The following is a 16,859-nucleotide window of genomic DNA, read 5'->3' as shown; positions in this document are numbered from 1 at the left end:
TCTTTTGGGTTCTCCTCAAATTTCAGAAACTGGATTTCGGAAATTCTAAAGTCTGCCAGAATTTCAATTGCCATTGGAGGAGGGATCAAAGGGTATTTTGGATGCTCTTGCGGGGTCAGACAAGGGGATCCACTCTCCTCTATTCTATTTGGGATTGCGGAAGATTTTCTTAGCAGGTGGATATCAAAAATGATTGAGGAGGGCAAGATTGATCCTATAAGTTACACCAATGCAGCTGCTTTCCCCTCTCATCTTTTTTATGCTGATGATATGATGGTCTTTGCCAGAGCTACCTCAAAAAATATGAAATGCATAAGAGATATTTTTAGAAGGTATGAAGATCTTTCTGGTCAGGCTGTCAATTGGAACAAATCACAGGCTCTTTTTGGCAAGTTCGTCACCACTGCACGCAGAAACAGTCTTTCAGGTATTCTGGGCATCATGCAAGTAAACCTTCCGATTAACTATCTGGGAATTCCTTTGTTCCAAGGAGCTCCTAAGGCCCGATTTCTGAACCCTTTGATAGATAAATTCCTCAGCAAATTCAGTCTTTGGAAGGGACAGACTCTTTCTTTTGCTGGCAGGCTAACCCTGATCAAATCATCGCTAACTGGTGCTCTGGTACACTCTTTCCTTATGTATCGCTGGCCTGTTTCTCTAATATCAAAGGTAAACAAGGCAATCCGAAATTTCCTTTGGACTGGAGATATGGATAAAAGAAAACTCATTGTTGTTCCTTGGAAAATTTGCTGTCAGCAAATTGAAAATGGGGGATTAGGAATCAAAGACTTCAGAATTTTTAATTCTGCGCTCCTGGCTAAGCTCAGTTGGGAACTTATCCAGGGAAGTGGATTCATCATCAATTTACTGCGAACCCGATTTCTTGAGGATTCCGGAATACCCAAAAAATACATCTCAACTTCCTCAATTTGGTCCTCGATACGGGCAAACTTTGATTCAATTAAGGAAGACACAGTTTGGTGGTTTGGAGAGGGATCAAATCTGAACTTCTGGACGGACAGGTGGATCGTGCCAACTGTAGCAGATCAACTTGAAATTCCTAAAAAGGTACAGGCTAAGACGTATGAGCCAATTAATGCCTTCAGATCAAACGGGGATTGGATAAATTTGCAGGACATACCTATCCATATTCAAGCAAGCATTAGACAAGTTGATCAAGTGGATGGAAATGACGTCTGCATCTGGAGGCCGTCAGACTCTGGTCGCCTCACTGCACGATCGGCTTACTTACATTTTGCTCAGGGGGATACAGTTGGATGGAGTAAATTCATTTGGAACACTATTGTTCCACCGTGCCGGGCTGCCACCTGCTGGAAACTTATTCATGGAAAGCTCGCCCTTCAATCACTTCTGCAATCCCTCGGGATCTCAATGGCTCAACGATGTGAGCTATGTAAAGGCAACAACGAGGATGCAGCGCATCTATTCATGAGTTGCGATACAGCGATGCAGCTTTGGGATCTTATTTTCAGAGTTTTCAATCTATCCTACAGCTACAGGTATGATTTTGATGACTTTCTATCTATGATCTATAATGTAAGATTCAAAGGCAGCAGAAATAGGAAATGGAAATTCGCTGCCACAACTTGTATTTGGTTCATTTGGCGAACTCGTAATCGGGCAATCTTTGACGGAGAGCTTCCTTCAATCCAAAATCTTAAATACAAACTGCTGTTACTTATCTATGAGTGCTGCGCTTTATCCACTGCTAGTATCAGACAACCCCCTGATCCTAATTACACGGTGGTTCGCTGGATTGCTCCGCCAGCTAATTGGGTAAAAGTTAATACAGATGGAGCCTCTAGTAGTTCCGGCAATGCAGGGGCAGGAGGAGTGTTTCGCAACAACAGGGGTTTTGTAACTGGTTGCTTCGCTTTTCCTATACAAAACAGCTCGGCTCACATAGCAGAACTAGAAGCGATCGCCTATGCAATTAAAGCTGCATGGGAAAGAAATTGGCGAAATCTTTGGATTGAATCAGACTCCCTCTACGCGGTAAATCTGTTAAACAGCAATAACAGAGAAGTCCCTTGGAGAATCAAAAGGAAATGGCAAGCATGCTTAAACATCCTCGAGTCTATGAATTGGAGAGCCACACATATTTTCAGGGAAGGAAACCAAACGGTAGACAGACTAGCAAGCCACGGACAATCGGCTTCTTCTATTTGCTGGTGGCACTCGGCTCCTCACTTCTGTCAGGCCTTTGTGTTTGACGACATTTGCAATGTAGCCCATATTCGTTTTCTGTAATTTTCGTTTTTTTCTTTCTTATTTTTTCCTCTTCCCCTTCTGTAATCTTTTTATTTTTTTAATAATATTCGGGATGTTGGTTGTGCTGGGGGTGCCAACCTAGTTGGGATGTCCTGCCTCCTTCGAGTCCCAACCTTTATAAAAAAAAACTGTGAACCTTGACATAAAATAAGTTACGATAGCCATCTGGTGAGCAACCTTATTCACAAAGCGACTAACATAAGAGACAACAACGTCATTAAAAGAGCTAAGAAAACCTTTACAATCATCCAAAAGAAGTCCATAATGAGAAACGAAAGAAAACTGCTACAGATGATCCGCACGAGTAAAAGCGCCCGACTCCACCATACAACTATCTAAACCAAGATATTTCAGCTATATGATCTGAGCGCTTCCCCAATCTCCAAAGCCTCACAATCTTTAAAAGAGAAATTACCTTGTATTAATTTTGTAAAAGCTTTATAAAAAACACCATTACAATCACGAATAACCGCTCACAGACCCAACAACGCAGAACCTTGAACAATAAACGCATCGACATTCAGTCTAAAATTGAAATTCGGAGGCTTCAACCAACGGTTGGTAACACTATTTCTATCCCTTGCAAGACCAAAAAGCGCTACTGCTTTTATGTGCATCCCTCCACTCAATTAGTTCTAAACAGACCAAACGAAACACAACACCTGCAGAAAATCAAACCCTATTCCAAACAGACTTATTCTAACCATACCAAATACCCAAACCGTCATACCCCAAAACACACATTGATCAATTGGAAAATCGTTAACACAAAACTCATCCAATCTAAAAACTCAGTAAACCGAACCTTTTTAACACGACTAACCCCAGTAACGTCCCAGATCGTCATAACATGTTGACAATAACATAAAGAATGTATAATAGACTCAGGGTCCTAATGACACAAAGAGCAGAAAGGACAAATATTCACACGCTTTTATATCAAAGTGAGAACAGTAGGCAGAATACCTTTAGTAGCTATTCAAAGAAGATTTTTGACTTTAGGAGGAATCTTCAAATTCCAAAGACGATTCTAGCAACCACTCATAGCATCAGGCATAACAGAACGGAGACATTTATATGCACCTTTAACGGAATAAAAACCATGATGCTCAAAACACCAGTAAAAATTATTACCCATAAATGTATATGTTATATGAGTACCAAGAATGTTACGACAATTCTCTTAATTGAATAAGTCGCGAATAATCCCCACATCCCATCTTCTACGCCCAACCTCAAAAAGCGACGAAACAGTAGATTCAACAATATGAGAAGGAAGGATATAAGTAATTTTACCATTTTGATTTCCGACCACCCAAGCATCATGCCAAATCTTTATATCGAAACCATTACCAACCCGACATCTACAACCACTCTTTAACAATTCTCTAGCTTCCCAAATACTTGACCGCACGAAACTGAACTCGAACCTTTTTGGATGAAGTGTAATTAAAGTAAAACAATGTAAGATGAAGTAAGTGAGGTGTATAAAATAATTTAGTGTGTTTGGATAGAAGGTAATGTAAGTGATGATTAATAATATAATTATATTTGGCTTGATGGTAAATTAAGGTAAGATTATATATAAAAGGCTTAAAGACTTTTTAGTCCCTGACCTATCCAAAATTTATGCATTTGGGCCATTACCTATTATTTGGTCATATTTGGCCCCTGACCTATCAAATTAGATAAAATTCAACCCATATTGAATGGAAAATTAACTTTGTTGGAAAATTAATAACAGTCACCAATACAAAAACGACACATGACACATAAATAAACTTAATTTTCAACTGGAGATGACAACATTAACTATTTTACACAGTAAAAAATCCTAAAAACTTTTTCTAGTGTTCCGATAGAGTGAAAATTAATTTTATTTATGTGTCATGTGTTATTTTTGTATTGGTTACTGCCGTTAATTTTGCAACAGAGTTAATTGTCCATTCAATATGGGTTGGATTTTATCTAATTTGATAGATTAGGGACCAAATATGACCAAATAATAGATCATGGGCCAAATGCACAAATTTTAGATAGACCAGGGACTAAAAAATACTTTAAACCTATATAAAATTATTGTTATATCCTTATTCTTATAACTTCTATTTCTCTATAAAAAAAAAAAAAAAAACACATTTGCAAGTGATTTAAGCATTTCTACATGGAACTATAGTGCTTTGAGTTAGAGATTCCATTTTTTTGTAGCTCTGTTGTTCTCCTTGAGCATTGTTAAACAAAGCTTAATTTTTGAAAAAATATATCTTTACCATATGCTTTCTCTCATATTTAGGATGTAAAGAAACCTAAAAAAAAAAAAGTTTACCCTCATCTACCTCTACTTACTATTCTCCTTAATTACACCTCAAAACAAATAAAATTATCTAATTACACATTCAATAACTTTAAAATACTTCATCCAAACAAACATAATTTTTGAAACACCTAATCTTAAAAAGAGTTAAAAAACTATAATCGACCAAAATCTAAAAAAACCCGAAAGTCAATTAAAAACTGAAATTTTAATATTTTTTTTTTTAAAAACTGATTTTTTTTTTTGTTGACAGTGAAAAAAAAAACTGAAATTTTGATATTAAAATAACAAAACACGCATTTGATGACCTAACAAAAAAAAAAAAAAAAAAAAAAAAAATAAAAGCATATACAAAAGTTGAAGGCGGCATTTAAAAAAGAAAAGAGGAAAAAGTGTTAATTTGCTTGAAAAACATTCGGACATTAAAGCCTAATCCAAATATTTGAACTGGATTTACTCTCTCTGGGCCTTAATAATTCCAAGTACATGCTTTGCCGGCCGATTGAACTCTACCGCTCGCCAAAAGGAAAACAAGAAGACAATCCTGTGACTTGCTTTGCTTGTCCTTCGTAATTCCAGCTCAGAGTTTATGGTAACAAATCTAGACATGGCTGACTTCACTAAGGTCTTCTGCTTCTCTTCTTCTACTTGCAATAGATCATCTCTTCAACCTGCTCTTTTCTTTTCTTCATTTCTTAACGATTTTTGTATTGGATGTTCTTTTCAATCTTTGCGGTTTAGAAGAATCTTTGGAGTTTGTATGTGTTTTCTTTTAATCAATTTCGCAGCGAGATGAAGCAAGCAAATTCATCTGAACTTTGTTGCAGATTATTTGTTGAATAAAAATTATGAAAGAATTTCTAAATCATGAGAAATTGATGAAATATCCATTTTTCTCCCTGTTTCTACATGGCCCTGAGCAAATTTTTAACTGCTTAAAAGAAGTTTTGGATTATCATTGATGTAACTCAAGAAGGCTTGTAATTTGATCGTTAACTATTCCATGTGGTTGAGATTAGTTGTCGTTCCTTTTAGGAATTTGCTCATTTGTTTCACAATGATTGAAGATTCTTGGGCTTTTGAGTTCGATTTAGAGAAAAAGTGGTCATATGTTGTCAAAAAAGGAAATTGATACTATTTTTCATTTCAGGAAGTTCATAACCACTTGCAGGAGCATTTTGTGACAACCGTTGTTGAAGATAATGAGAAGGCATGCTGGGGCTGTGGATTACGCCTTCTTCTTCCATCATACTCACCTGTTTTCAAGTGTGGCTGGTGTGGAGCGATAACAAATGAAAACGAACAGAAGCCTGAGAACAAGGGCTTATGGTGGAGACGTGTGCGTGATCGTAGCTTCGTATGTGTACTCTTCGGCTTCATGCTTTTTGTAATATGTATGTTGTTATTTGATTTCTTACTTTATAATCTATCACTATGTATGTTGTTATTTGATTTCTTACTTTATGATCTATCAATTAGCTCTCTGAACTCAATGTGGGTGTGATCAATAAGTGAAACAAGTGCATTGTGTAGTGCCAAGAGTGAGCTAAGCTGCCAACTGTAATTAATAGAAGGAAGCTTATCTGACTTCCTGCAGATGGAGACAGTCACATACACTAAAAATGCAAAATATATATAGCTTCCTGAGCCGGGATATATAATTATTGATTTTTATTGCTATACCTGTATATTTTATTGTTATTATGATTCTTGTATGGTCGTCTTTTGAAAAAAATAAAATAAATATGAAGTTATATTTCTCTAATATTTTTCAATTATGTAATTTGTTATGTTTTACTATGAAGAGTTAGATGATGAGGAGAATTATGTACTTTTGAAGTAATTCACTTTTGGGCCATAGTGTCCTTGCAGTATCTTAAACTAACTATAAGGACTGGGAATGATATTGTCAAGTTAGATTTTCCAAATTAGCATTCTTCATATAAATTCAATTCATTATAAAGTTCATTACTGCTAAAACCATCCTTGCTTTTATCAGTTGACTTCAGATAATTTATATGATGCTGAATCTTGACTCCATCTTCTGCTATGCTAAGAGATGTTTCATTGAACCATGGTTTTGGATCAGGAGAAGTTTTATCTGTGTTCCATTGACTCCATCTTCTGCTATGCTAAGAGATGTTTCATTGACTCCATCTTCTGCTATGCTAAGAGATGTTTCATTTATATGATGCTGGTATCAGTTGGCCTATGCAGTTTTATCTGTGTTCCTGTCTCCTGTCCGTATCAGCTGGATGTAGTCTGTAAGTTCTAGTGTGGAGCCATTTGTGGCTGTTATGGATGTGTTGTATTTATTCATGCACTAGGTTTTCTAGAAGTAACTTCCTATGGACAGAAACAACCAGAGGTCACTTCCACACTGAGCTTTCTCATTTTCTCTAGCCTTCATGATCTGGAATCCTTTTAAACTTCTCCTGATCAATCTCCAAATTCTAAAAGGTAATAGAAGGGGTTTTAGAAATATGAGGTAAAAACTTACAGCATCACATTTGGCCCTTGAGTTCATTTGTTTTTGGTTTAATATGGTATTGATAGCAATAGCGGTCCCGATTATATGTTCTCGTCGACCACCACGGCCTAAGTCCTTTATTGTGATTGCTAAATATCTGAAGTGATGTGATTAATGAATAGTTATTTAGGTTTTGGAAGTACTGATATGTTCCATGGTAGTTGATATTTGGTCAACATATTTTGTGATGTCATTCCAGCTTTCATTTAAAATTTCTGGAATCTTTACTTGTCTCATTGTGAGTTTTTTGAAAGTACAGGTGGTGGTGTATGGGCAGTGTACCCTGTTGTCTTTTCCATCAGCTTTGTTAATGCAGTTAGCCAGTCGCTCATAACGGCTATCTTGTCCATAACTACTGTCACAATGTTCGGACTTGCGGCTTTTAGATGTGCTGGAACACCACCAATTGTACAATGGGGTAGCTATCCAAATGTGGGAAAAGGTTACCTTGAAAACTACACCTTCTGTCATTATTGTTGCAAGCCAAAGTCACCCAGATCCCATCACTGCCGTTCATGTGGAATGTGTATATTGGATATGGATCATCACTGCCCTTTCGTAAGCTTTTATTATTGTTAACATTTAGGGATAATTTAATGCACCATACATGCTTATAAAATCACTTCGCTGTTTGCTTGAAACATGCAAATGTGTCATATTTGCAATTTGACATATTATCTACTGAAGCGCATTTAATAGAAGAAAGAAGCTTCTAGTTAATCTTTTGATTTATTTTTCTCTGGATTTAAAAACTGTACTTAATTTTGCCAAGGTATGTCTGAAAATAACTTTGATGGAAGCTAGAATCAGTTTCGATATTGGCTTGATGCATCTTGTGCTTTTGTAGAACTTCTATATATGTATTCCTAAGAAATCTTGTTGTCCAGCTAAACAAAATTGAATAAAGATCATTTATAACAGTTGTCCATAATATGATTTTTTTTGTTTTGTTTTGTATCATATGAACCCAATAAGGAGGTTTTCTATAACTCATATCAGAAAAAAGAGGATTTGCTTTTGAGAAAGTTAAAGCAACTTTATGTGCTCAATATTCTGGATGTTGTACCTTAGTTTTGGCATTGACTCCAATGATCTTTTTTGGAAGCTTGGATAAGATTGTTGTAGTGTATTAATGCCTGTAGTCCTCTCATATAGTATATTTTTTCAACTAATCAAATAATAAGAATTTACTTCTTGGTAACTTCTAAAATTCCTGTTTAACCTTCATACCTTTTCTATTGGGAAATGATATTCTTGGCCCCTGTACTTGGCCAAATTTTGACTTTAGCCCTGAACTTTGATTACACCTTATGGACTAAATCATGGTGTTCACAAAAGTATAATATTTAATGGATAAAACTTTGATTTCCTTCATTCTGAATGCGGAGTTAAGGGTGTGTGGCAGGGGCCAAAATTTCACCAAGCTAAAGTTCAAGGGCTGAAAGTCAAAATTTGGCCAAGTTACATCCAAAAATACTGTCTTTGCCTTTTCTATGAATTTCCTCTAAATTTTCCATAAGACTGCTATTCTAAACTAGTATCAGAAGTTTTATTCTTGTGTAACTCACAGTCACTGTGCTAGATTCTAAATTCTATTCTGTAAACAGAGTTTGTACTGCCGTACTAACACTAAGGTTCTGTTTGTTTTAAGAAAATTAATTTTCCCTGAATAAATATTTTCCAAAGAAAATATTTTTCCTTGTTTGGATACGAGTATAATTCTGAAAGAGAAGTATAGTTAAGTGAATTATGGTAGTTGTTTGTGTCTTCTATCTCTCGGAAAATAACTTCCCCTTTGTAAGACAGGAACTAGGAACTTATTATCCTTTTTGACTTGATTTTTTTTAAGTCACAGACAATAGAAAATAAGAAAAATATTTCGGTTGAAACAAATGGAGCCTAAGACTGCTTTTAAAATCTTTGTGCAGATTGGAAATTGTGTAGGCGCAGCAAACCACAGGCACTTCATTGCCTTTCTTATCTCTGCAATCATCAGCACTATATATGTTTCAATCGTGAGTGCATATACAGTAATACATTTATGGCCGCCATCAGAATCGAGGTCTCTGGGAAATTTAAGAGGAATGGACAGTCACGTGGTTTGGAGAATATTGAAGGAAGTGATCTTTACATTTCTGAGCTCTGCCTTGCTTCTTTCCACAAGAGGGCTTGTGCTTGTTTATCTATTTTTTTCTAGTATTTCTGTGGAGATAGGATTAACTGTGCTTCTGTGGCAACAACTTTCTTACATATACCAAGGTAAAACTTACATAAGCCACTTGAGTTCTCAAGGAAGTGATGAGATTGGTGAAAAAGATTGCAAAAATATTTTCCGTTTCTTTGGTTGCCCGTATTCTATTTCGAGATACTTGCCTGTTTGGAATTCTCCTAAGAGACACAATAAGTGAAATGAATGATTAAAGATTTTCATCATTGTTTTTAGCACATACGATTAATCAGTTACTCAGGCTTTTCTGACAATATTGTCGAAATGAGATTCTGGTAAGTTCTCTGACTGGATTAATGCGTTAGTAGACGGAGCATAGTGAAAGTCAATTGTACATATGTTGTGAGTTTGATTTGATCAGTTTCCAGATATTTGTGGAGAAACATGAAACTTTGAGGGACAAGATTGTGAAGGATTCCTCGAGACGCCTGGAGAATTTACACCGGTAAATCTTTCATTCTATTTGCATTGGAATTTCTATACCATTGTTCAATTTCTAGTGTATGAGATTTGTCCAGAATATAGGAGCTGTTTATTGTGATAAGAGTTGAGATAGGTTGAATTGATATAGAATCTCAATTACCATACTGAATTATTATATTGTATTTTCCACATTCATTTAGGATTATTTGCACAGTTGGATTGTGAAGTAATTTGAGAATACTGTGACATATTTATGATATGTGGTTTATGAGAGTTTATCTTGTAAGCAAATTGGATAAAATTCATTGCCAAGTAAAAGTGCTCTTTTGTAATAATATACTAATAAATAAAGTTGTTAAACTTGTATTTATGCCAACACAAGTGATAATTTAAATAGAAGTTTGATCCTTACAAAGGAAAGTATAGAAGTGTTAATAAGAAGTTAGGGACACAGTAAAATGGAAATATATCCAAACAAATTGATTGAATTGAGGTTGTTGTAGATGATACAGACTACAGAGATATGTTAAATTAAATGTTTTTTTTTGTTTTCCCCATTAATATTATGGGTTATTAATCAGTCCGGCTTAACCTATGCCTCATGGCATAGGTTAAGGTATAATTAATATCTCTTAATATTTAGTTTTTCTAGGTAATCATATACTATTAATAAAGGCAAAAAACATAATTAAGTACCCAAATTTTACCTTAAAACAGGATCAAACCCATAATCAATTATTTTTCCACATTGAGTCATTGATCATTGATTTTGTTATGGATTTGATCCTTATTTAAATTTTGGGTTAAGGTACCAAAATAGGCTTAAGGTTTTTAGGGAAGTACCAATTTAGGCTCAACGTTTAAAATAACACCAATATAGGCTTAACGTTTACAACATAATATCAATTTAGGCTTAATGTTTACAATATAGCATCAATTTAGGCATCACGTACAAAATAGCACCAATATAGGCTTCACGTTTACAAAATAATATGAATTTAAGCTCAACGTTTACAAAATATATCCAATTTAAGTTAAACGTTACAATTAAATTAACCATATTATATTCTTTTCCTATTAACTTTATATGTTATCTTTTTATTATAATACAATTAGTTAGTATTCTTGCCCATTAAAACCTTATATTTGTTTTTCATCAACCATTCCATGACTTCTAAATTTCATGGTTCATGTAATATATGCAAACTAAAAGTAATTGAATATCCACAATATTTCGAAACTAAAACGTTAAGCTTAAATTTGTATTATTTTGTAAACGTTAAGTCTATATTGGTGCTATTTTGTACGCGAGGCCTAAATTGATGCTATATTTTTAACGTTAAGCCTAAATTGATATTATGTTGTAAACGTTAAGCCTATATTGATGCTATTTTGAACGTTGAGCCTAAATTGATACTTCCCCAAAAACCTTAGGCCTATTTTGGTACCTTATCCCTTAAATTTTCCGTCGAGTTTAGGAGTTGAAAAGATTGATTTGGCGATTCTAATGTTGAAAATCACAAGCCGAATTCTAATTTCGTTTTAGTTTTTAATTTTTATCTATCCTAGTCAATGAACTCTTATTTTTATTTGTCCATGTCAACAAGCCGAGTCGCCCTAGCGATGTATGCAGTCCAAACTCGACGAAAAAGTTAAATAAGGGTCCAATCCATAATAGGATCAATGATTAAGGGCTCAATGTGGAAAAATAAATGATCAGAGGCTTAACCCTTAAAACAACTAAAATTCAGGGGCTTAATTATGCTTTTTGCTATTAATAAAACATAATTAATATTTTCACATAAAAATAATAAACACTATACTCATTTGGTTATTTTGCAGAAAATTGTATTATCTCAAAGGTAATTTTATCCTAAATTTTCAGTTCCATGCAATAAAATGGAGGAGGAAGAATGTGTAATTGAAAGAAATAGAACATAGCGTGATTGTTATGAGAAAAAAAACTCTGATTTTAATGAAGTTTGGGAAGCGCATATGCATTAATTTTTTTTTAAAGGAATAAACCTGTGCCTTATGGCACAGGTTAGATTTGCCGTTCTAAATAAGATCAACTTTATTACCATGTAACGAAAATTTCAAAAGATTTAATTATTATTTAATCATTGCATTGAATCTTTAAATACCAATATATCTATAATATTTAATATGTTACTAAAAAAAATACAAATAATATATCAAGATGTCAACAACTAAGTGTTTAAAACCGTTGTCGGCTTGAACAGCTTCAGGTCGAAACCACTGAGGTGGAGGTAGTAGCATATGAAACTGCCAGAAAATTGCTTGTGCAATTGTTATTCAAGGAGGAGGATCATTGATGTCAACGCTCTAAGGCTCATTGGCTTTAGAATGGCGATTTAAATACATGTTTCTTCCATTATTTTGCTAACGAGAGGCGGAAACAGAACTATATCAGTAAATTACAACAGGCCGATGGTGTTTGGATTTCAGATGAGGAGGGGCTGATTCACATTGCGCAGGCTTACTTCTCGGATGTTTTCTCCAGCAGTAACAGTGATTGGCATGAAGTTGTTTCGTTGGTCACACCACGAGTTTCTCCCAGTGATAACGATATGCTATTGGAGCCGTTTACTAAAGTCGAATTTTGAAATGCACTCTTTGAAATGCACCCGGACAATGCCCTAGGGCCAGATGGTTTTAACCCAGGATTTTATCAGCAGTTCTGGGACTTGATTGGGGATGAGATCTTTGTTGCTGGAACCTCATGGATTGATCAAGGTAACTTCCCTCCTGGTTTAAATGACACTATTATCTCTTTAATTCCTAAATGTGAGAATCCTATCGATATGAATGATTTTCGACCTATTGCCTTGTGTAATGTGTTGTTCAAAATCATCTCTAAGGCCATTTCTAATCTCCTTAAGTGTGTGCTGCCTACTATAATTTTGGACACTCAGTCTGCATTCATCAAAGGCCGTTCTACTCACGACAATGTTCAGATTTCTTTTGAGATTATCGATAGCTTAAACCGAAATGTTACAAAGAAAAGTGGCCATGTTGCTTTAAAAGTAGATATGAGTAGAACTTACGACAGGGTAGATTGGAACTATTTGAAGGAAATTATATTGAAACTGGGGTTTGCAGATAGATGGGTCCGTTTGGTGATGCTCTGTGTCTCCTCGGTTCAGTATATGATCAAGCTTAACAATCAGTTGGTTGGGCCAATCACTCCAAAACGGGGGCTAAGACAGGGAGATCCATTATCTCCGTATCTCTTCTTGATATGTGTGGAGGGGCTATTTACACTGCTAGCTAAGCCCGAATCTCGGGGTCTCATCCATGGCTATCGGGTTTCTAGGGCATCCCTGTTTATTTCATGAGCGTCTTTCTTCTCCCGGCTTCTACAGCTGATGAGCTGTAGAAAATGCTGAGCTCCTTTTTGTGGAGAAATAAGAAAACTAGAGATCGAGGGTTCAATTGGATGGCGTGGGATAGGATATGTGTTCCAAAACTGTTTGGCGACCTTAACTTCAGGAATTTCACGGCCTTCAACTTAGCAATGTTGGGAAAATAAGGGTGGCAACTCTTCACGGATCCCACAACTCTTGCTGGTAGAGTTTTCAAAGCTAAATATTACCCTAAAGGGGATTTTTTGAGTGCCTGCTTGGGTCTCACCTAGTTACATATGGTGGAGCATATGGAGTTCTCAACTTTGTTATTAAGGAATCCATAAGATGGAAACTTGGAGATGGGTGCAGTATAAATGTTTGGAATGACAAATGGCTTCAGGATGACTCAAATCACCATGTTATTACACCAAGGATTATCGGGAGATCATCTCAAAGTTTGTGACTTGTTCATCCCAAATACAGTGGAGTGGGACATGGAGCTTTTAGAGGATATGTTTGTTGGCTATGATATGAGGGAAATGGAGAAACTTTCATCAAGGCGGACTGATTGCCTGGATGTTGTTATCTGGCATGCTGATTCAAAAGGGTTATACACGGTCAAGAGCGGTTATCGCCTTGCACAGTCACTGAAGGTTCTGAACAGAATCATTCAGTCGGAGAATGGAAACGTCTTTGGGGCGCTATAGTACCACCGAAGGTCCGATACTTTGGATTGAAGCTCTACTGCATTTTAGTTGATAGTGGTTGTGTTCTGTGCGGCGGACCGTGTGAAGATATGTGGCATTTGTTCACTGAGTGCACGGTGGCAAAGGAAGTCTGGCGAATCTCCTGTTTGCACGATTTGGTCCGTGATGTGGCAGCACATGCTGATAACTTCTCACATTTTCTCACAACAGTAATGTCTTCATCTTTGTCTGCCATCACCGATCAGTTCCTAACCTTGCTTTGGAGCATCTGGCACTTCCGGAATGATCGACTATGGAATCAGGTAACTGTTAGCCCCTTACACATTCACTTTGTCACTCAAAATGTTTTATGCGATTGACTCCACGCTCAACATCTCTGTGCCTCCTCCGTTGTCAAAATAACATCTGCTGACCAAGCTGGCACCTCCACTTCTGGGCAGCACCAAACACCTCCTCCATCCGGTGCTGACAACAATACGGCCCCTGAGCATAATACTGATGAATCCTACACTTATCTGAATGCTTCTGAGTCTGGAAGGAAAATCATCCACTCAGCTCACGCTCTACTTCAAGATATTCATCAGTCTCACGCCGATGCTGCTGGGTCTATTCCTGCTGAGCCAACACAATTCTCCTTTGTCACTCAACTTCTGACCAAACTTAAGGGTCTCAAGGAACTGATGAGTGTCATGACTTCCTTAGTCTCTCAGCAGCCCAAGCAAGAATTCATAATGAAGCTGGCTGAACTCCAGTTGATGATGGTGAATCACATGAACTCCATCAAAGGAAAACTTAATGCCTTATCCAGCTACGAACTCAACATCTGCAACCCCTGCTGAGGTCAATCAACTTTTCTCCCAGCTATCATCCGAGCTGACCGGGGCTCGTGAACTTATCTCCTCCTCTTCTCAGTGCTCCATTGAACAGATTGGTGAAGCCATTCGCTTACTCAACTTGAGCAAAGAGGAGATGGACACTGACCAGGTCAAAACCAATGACATCTTACACTGCACCCGGTCAACCCTTGCACATGTCCGACACATTAACATTCAGTGTCATTCGTATGATTCTGCATTGCTCAAGATGTATTATCAATCTTATGCCCGAATGACGGACTCCATTACTTGGATTAGGAAGTCTCTTGAGTATCTACTCAGCATGCTCAGCGCAAATATTAAGATCCCAGCTTCAAGTATGGTCAATGGCGCGCAAGTTTTTAAGGGTCTTCGCGAAAGTACGGGTCACATGCAACACTATTCATCCATACTGACTCGTGCTGTTCAACAAGAGAAGTTCCTTGCACCTCCCCTTCAATCAAATGATGCTGGCAAAACGGGGGAGAAAGGCCACGCTAGCCAAGCTGCCGGAACTCAGCAGAAACCAGGAGAGAAAGGTAAAGCTAAACAGCTAGCTGCCGGAACTCAGCAGAAGCCTCCTGGCTCAACTTCTGCTATCCCGAGCATCCATACTCAGCAACAACAGACAACCCAAACCAAACCCAAGTCAAATCAAGTTCAAGCCAATATCAAGAAATAGACCTAGCAATAGTCTATAGTCTTTGCTTGTAACTTATAAAACTTGTGAGCATAAAGATTAAACAAGTAAATCATACTCAGTACACCCCAACTTTGATAGATAAATCCAACTCTGATACTTGAACTTAACGTAATATCTCTGATACATAAAATAGATAAATATCAAAACTGAGTAATGACCATATGTTCCAAGTATTGACCTTCTTCGGAAGCTGACCTTAGGCTCTTTTCAATTAAATCTTAGAAGTTTTAGAATTGAACTAAGTCAACAGATGCAACCCTTATGGGGGAGTAATCTCAGAAGAATAAAAAGGTCATCAATCATGAGGGATACTCAACACTGAGTTCCTTGATTAAATACTTTTGCCAACATCAAAATGGGGGAGTTTGTTGAAACACCTTTCCACATGATTTTGATTTGACAAAATTATTTAAGTTAATCCCATGATTAAGACAATTAAATTTAAGTGCTTTGATTTAATTGTACTAATGTGTTTGTTCAATGTTGAGTAAGTAAACTGAAAGGGAAAGGAGTTGTGACTGAAGAAGATGCTGCTGAGGATAATATGGTTGAAGAAGCAGATGCTGAGGTAACCAAGAAAGGAAAGAAAGTTATGGTTGAAGAAGCACCGACTGTGCGAACCAGAAAGGAAAGAAAGAGGAAAGCTGACCAATCCTCAACCCCTAAAACCAAAGACATTAACATAGCTCCAAAGAAGATCAGGTTAGTGGTTGGTTCGAAGAAAGCTGCTCATGCTGAGTCAGCTCAAGGGGAACCTAAGTCAGCCGAAGGCAATAAGAAGAGAGATGAGCCTGAGGAAGAAAGTGAGGAAACACCAGATCAGCCTCTAAAGAGGAAGAAAACCTCCGGGTTGAAGCCAATTGATGCTAACCCACTTGACTTTGTAATTACAAAGGAATCACACTTCGTGCGAAGTCAAGAAATTGATTTGGAAAAGACTCTGCGTGATCGGGAGGAAGAGCTGAACACATACAAGAGAAACAGACAAGCAAAATCTTCACTAAGTCAAAGAATCCAAAAGAGAAGCTGTCTGATTAGAAAAAGCAAGTTCTTACACCCAATTCCAATCATTGTGTAAAAGTCTAGAGTGAATTCGTATTCATATAAAGTGTTCTTCGTTTTGAGAGAACAATTTTGTATCAATCGTAAAGGTTAGAAGAGTGGTGCTGAGTACTTAGTTATAGTACTCAGTGGTAGAGAAATTCTGGATACTCGGTTATAGTATTCAGTGTGAGATAGGATTGAGTAGACGAATAGAGGATGGTACTCTTGCATACTCAGTTGCTGTTGTAAACGGTTTGTGCTCTACCTTTAAAGAGCTCAGTAGTGGATTGAAAAAGCCCGGAGGGATTCTGGGGACTGGACGTAGGCGGTGAGGCCGAACCAGGATAAGACTGCTGAGTAATCTCTAACCCTTTCTCTTGAGATATATGTATGTGTT

At 36.8% G+C, this 16,859-nt stretch overlaps 1 protein-coding gene across 2 annotated transcripts; it reads left to right on the top strand.

The window, feature by feature from the left end:
* Positions 1-4,982: 4,982 nt before the first annotated feature.
* LOC136223177 (protein S-acyltransferase 11) lies at positions 4,983-10,059 on the top strand. 2 transcript variants are annotated; one of them, XM_066011049.1, is made up of 4 exons: positions 4,983-5,198; positions 5,757-6,000; positions 7,396-7,694; positions 9,065-10,059. In XM_066011049.1, exons 1-4 carry the CDS (start codon positions 5,196-5,198, stop codon positions 9,542-9,544), a joined length of 1,026 nt encoding a protein of 341 aa, XP_065867121.1. In that variant the 5' UTR covers positions 4,983-5,195; the 3' UTR covers positions 9,545-10,059. The 2 variants fall into 2 exon arrangements, with proteins under 2 accessions (XP_065867121.1, XP_065867120.1); XM_066011048.1 differs by having other exon boundaries at positions 4,984-5,231.
* The last annotated feature ends 6,800 nt before the right edge of the window (positions 10,060-16,859 follow it).

The sequence above is a fragment of the Euphorbia lathyris genome, chromosome 3 (genome assembly GCF_963576675.1).
Source record: "Euphorbia lathyris chromosome 3, ddEupLath1.1, whole genome shotgun sequence".
NCBI classification, from domain to species: domain Eukaryota; kingdom Viridiplantae; phylum Streptophyta; class Magnoliopsida; order Malpighiales; family Euphorbiaceae; genus Euphorbia; species Euphorbia lathyris.
This window is presented reverse-complemented; position numbering and strand designations above follow the sequence as displayed.

Coding starts and splice junctions, on each gene's coding strand:
- LOC136223177 (XM_066011048.1), top strand. CDS start 5,196: ATGGTAACAAATCTAGACATGGCTGACTTCACTAAG. Junction 6,001..7,395: donor CTTCATGCTTTTTGTAATAT/GTATGTTGTTAT, acceptor TTGAAAGTACAG/GTGGTGGTGTATGGGCAGTG. Junction 7,695..9,064: donor TGGATCATCACTGCCCTTTC/GTAAGCTTTTAT, acceptor ATCTTTGTGCAG/ATTGGAAATTGTGTAGGCGC.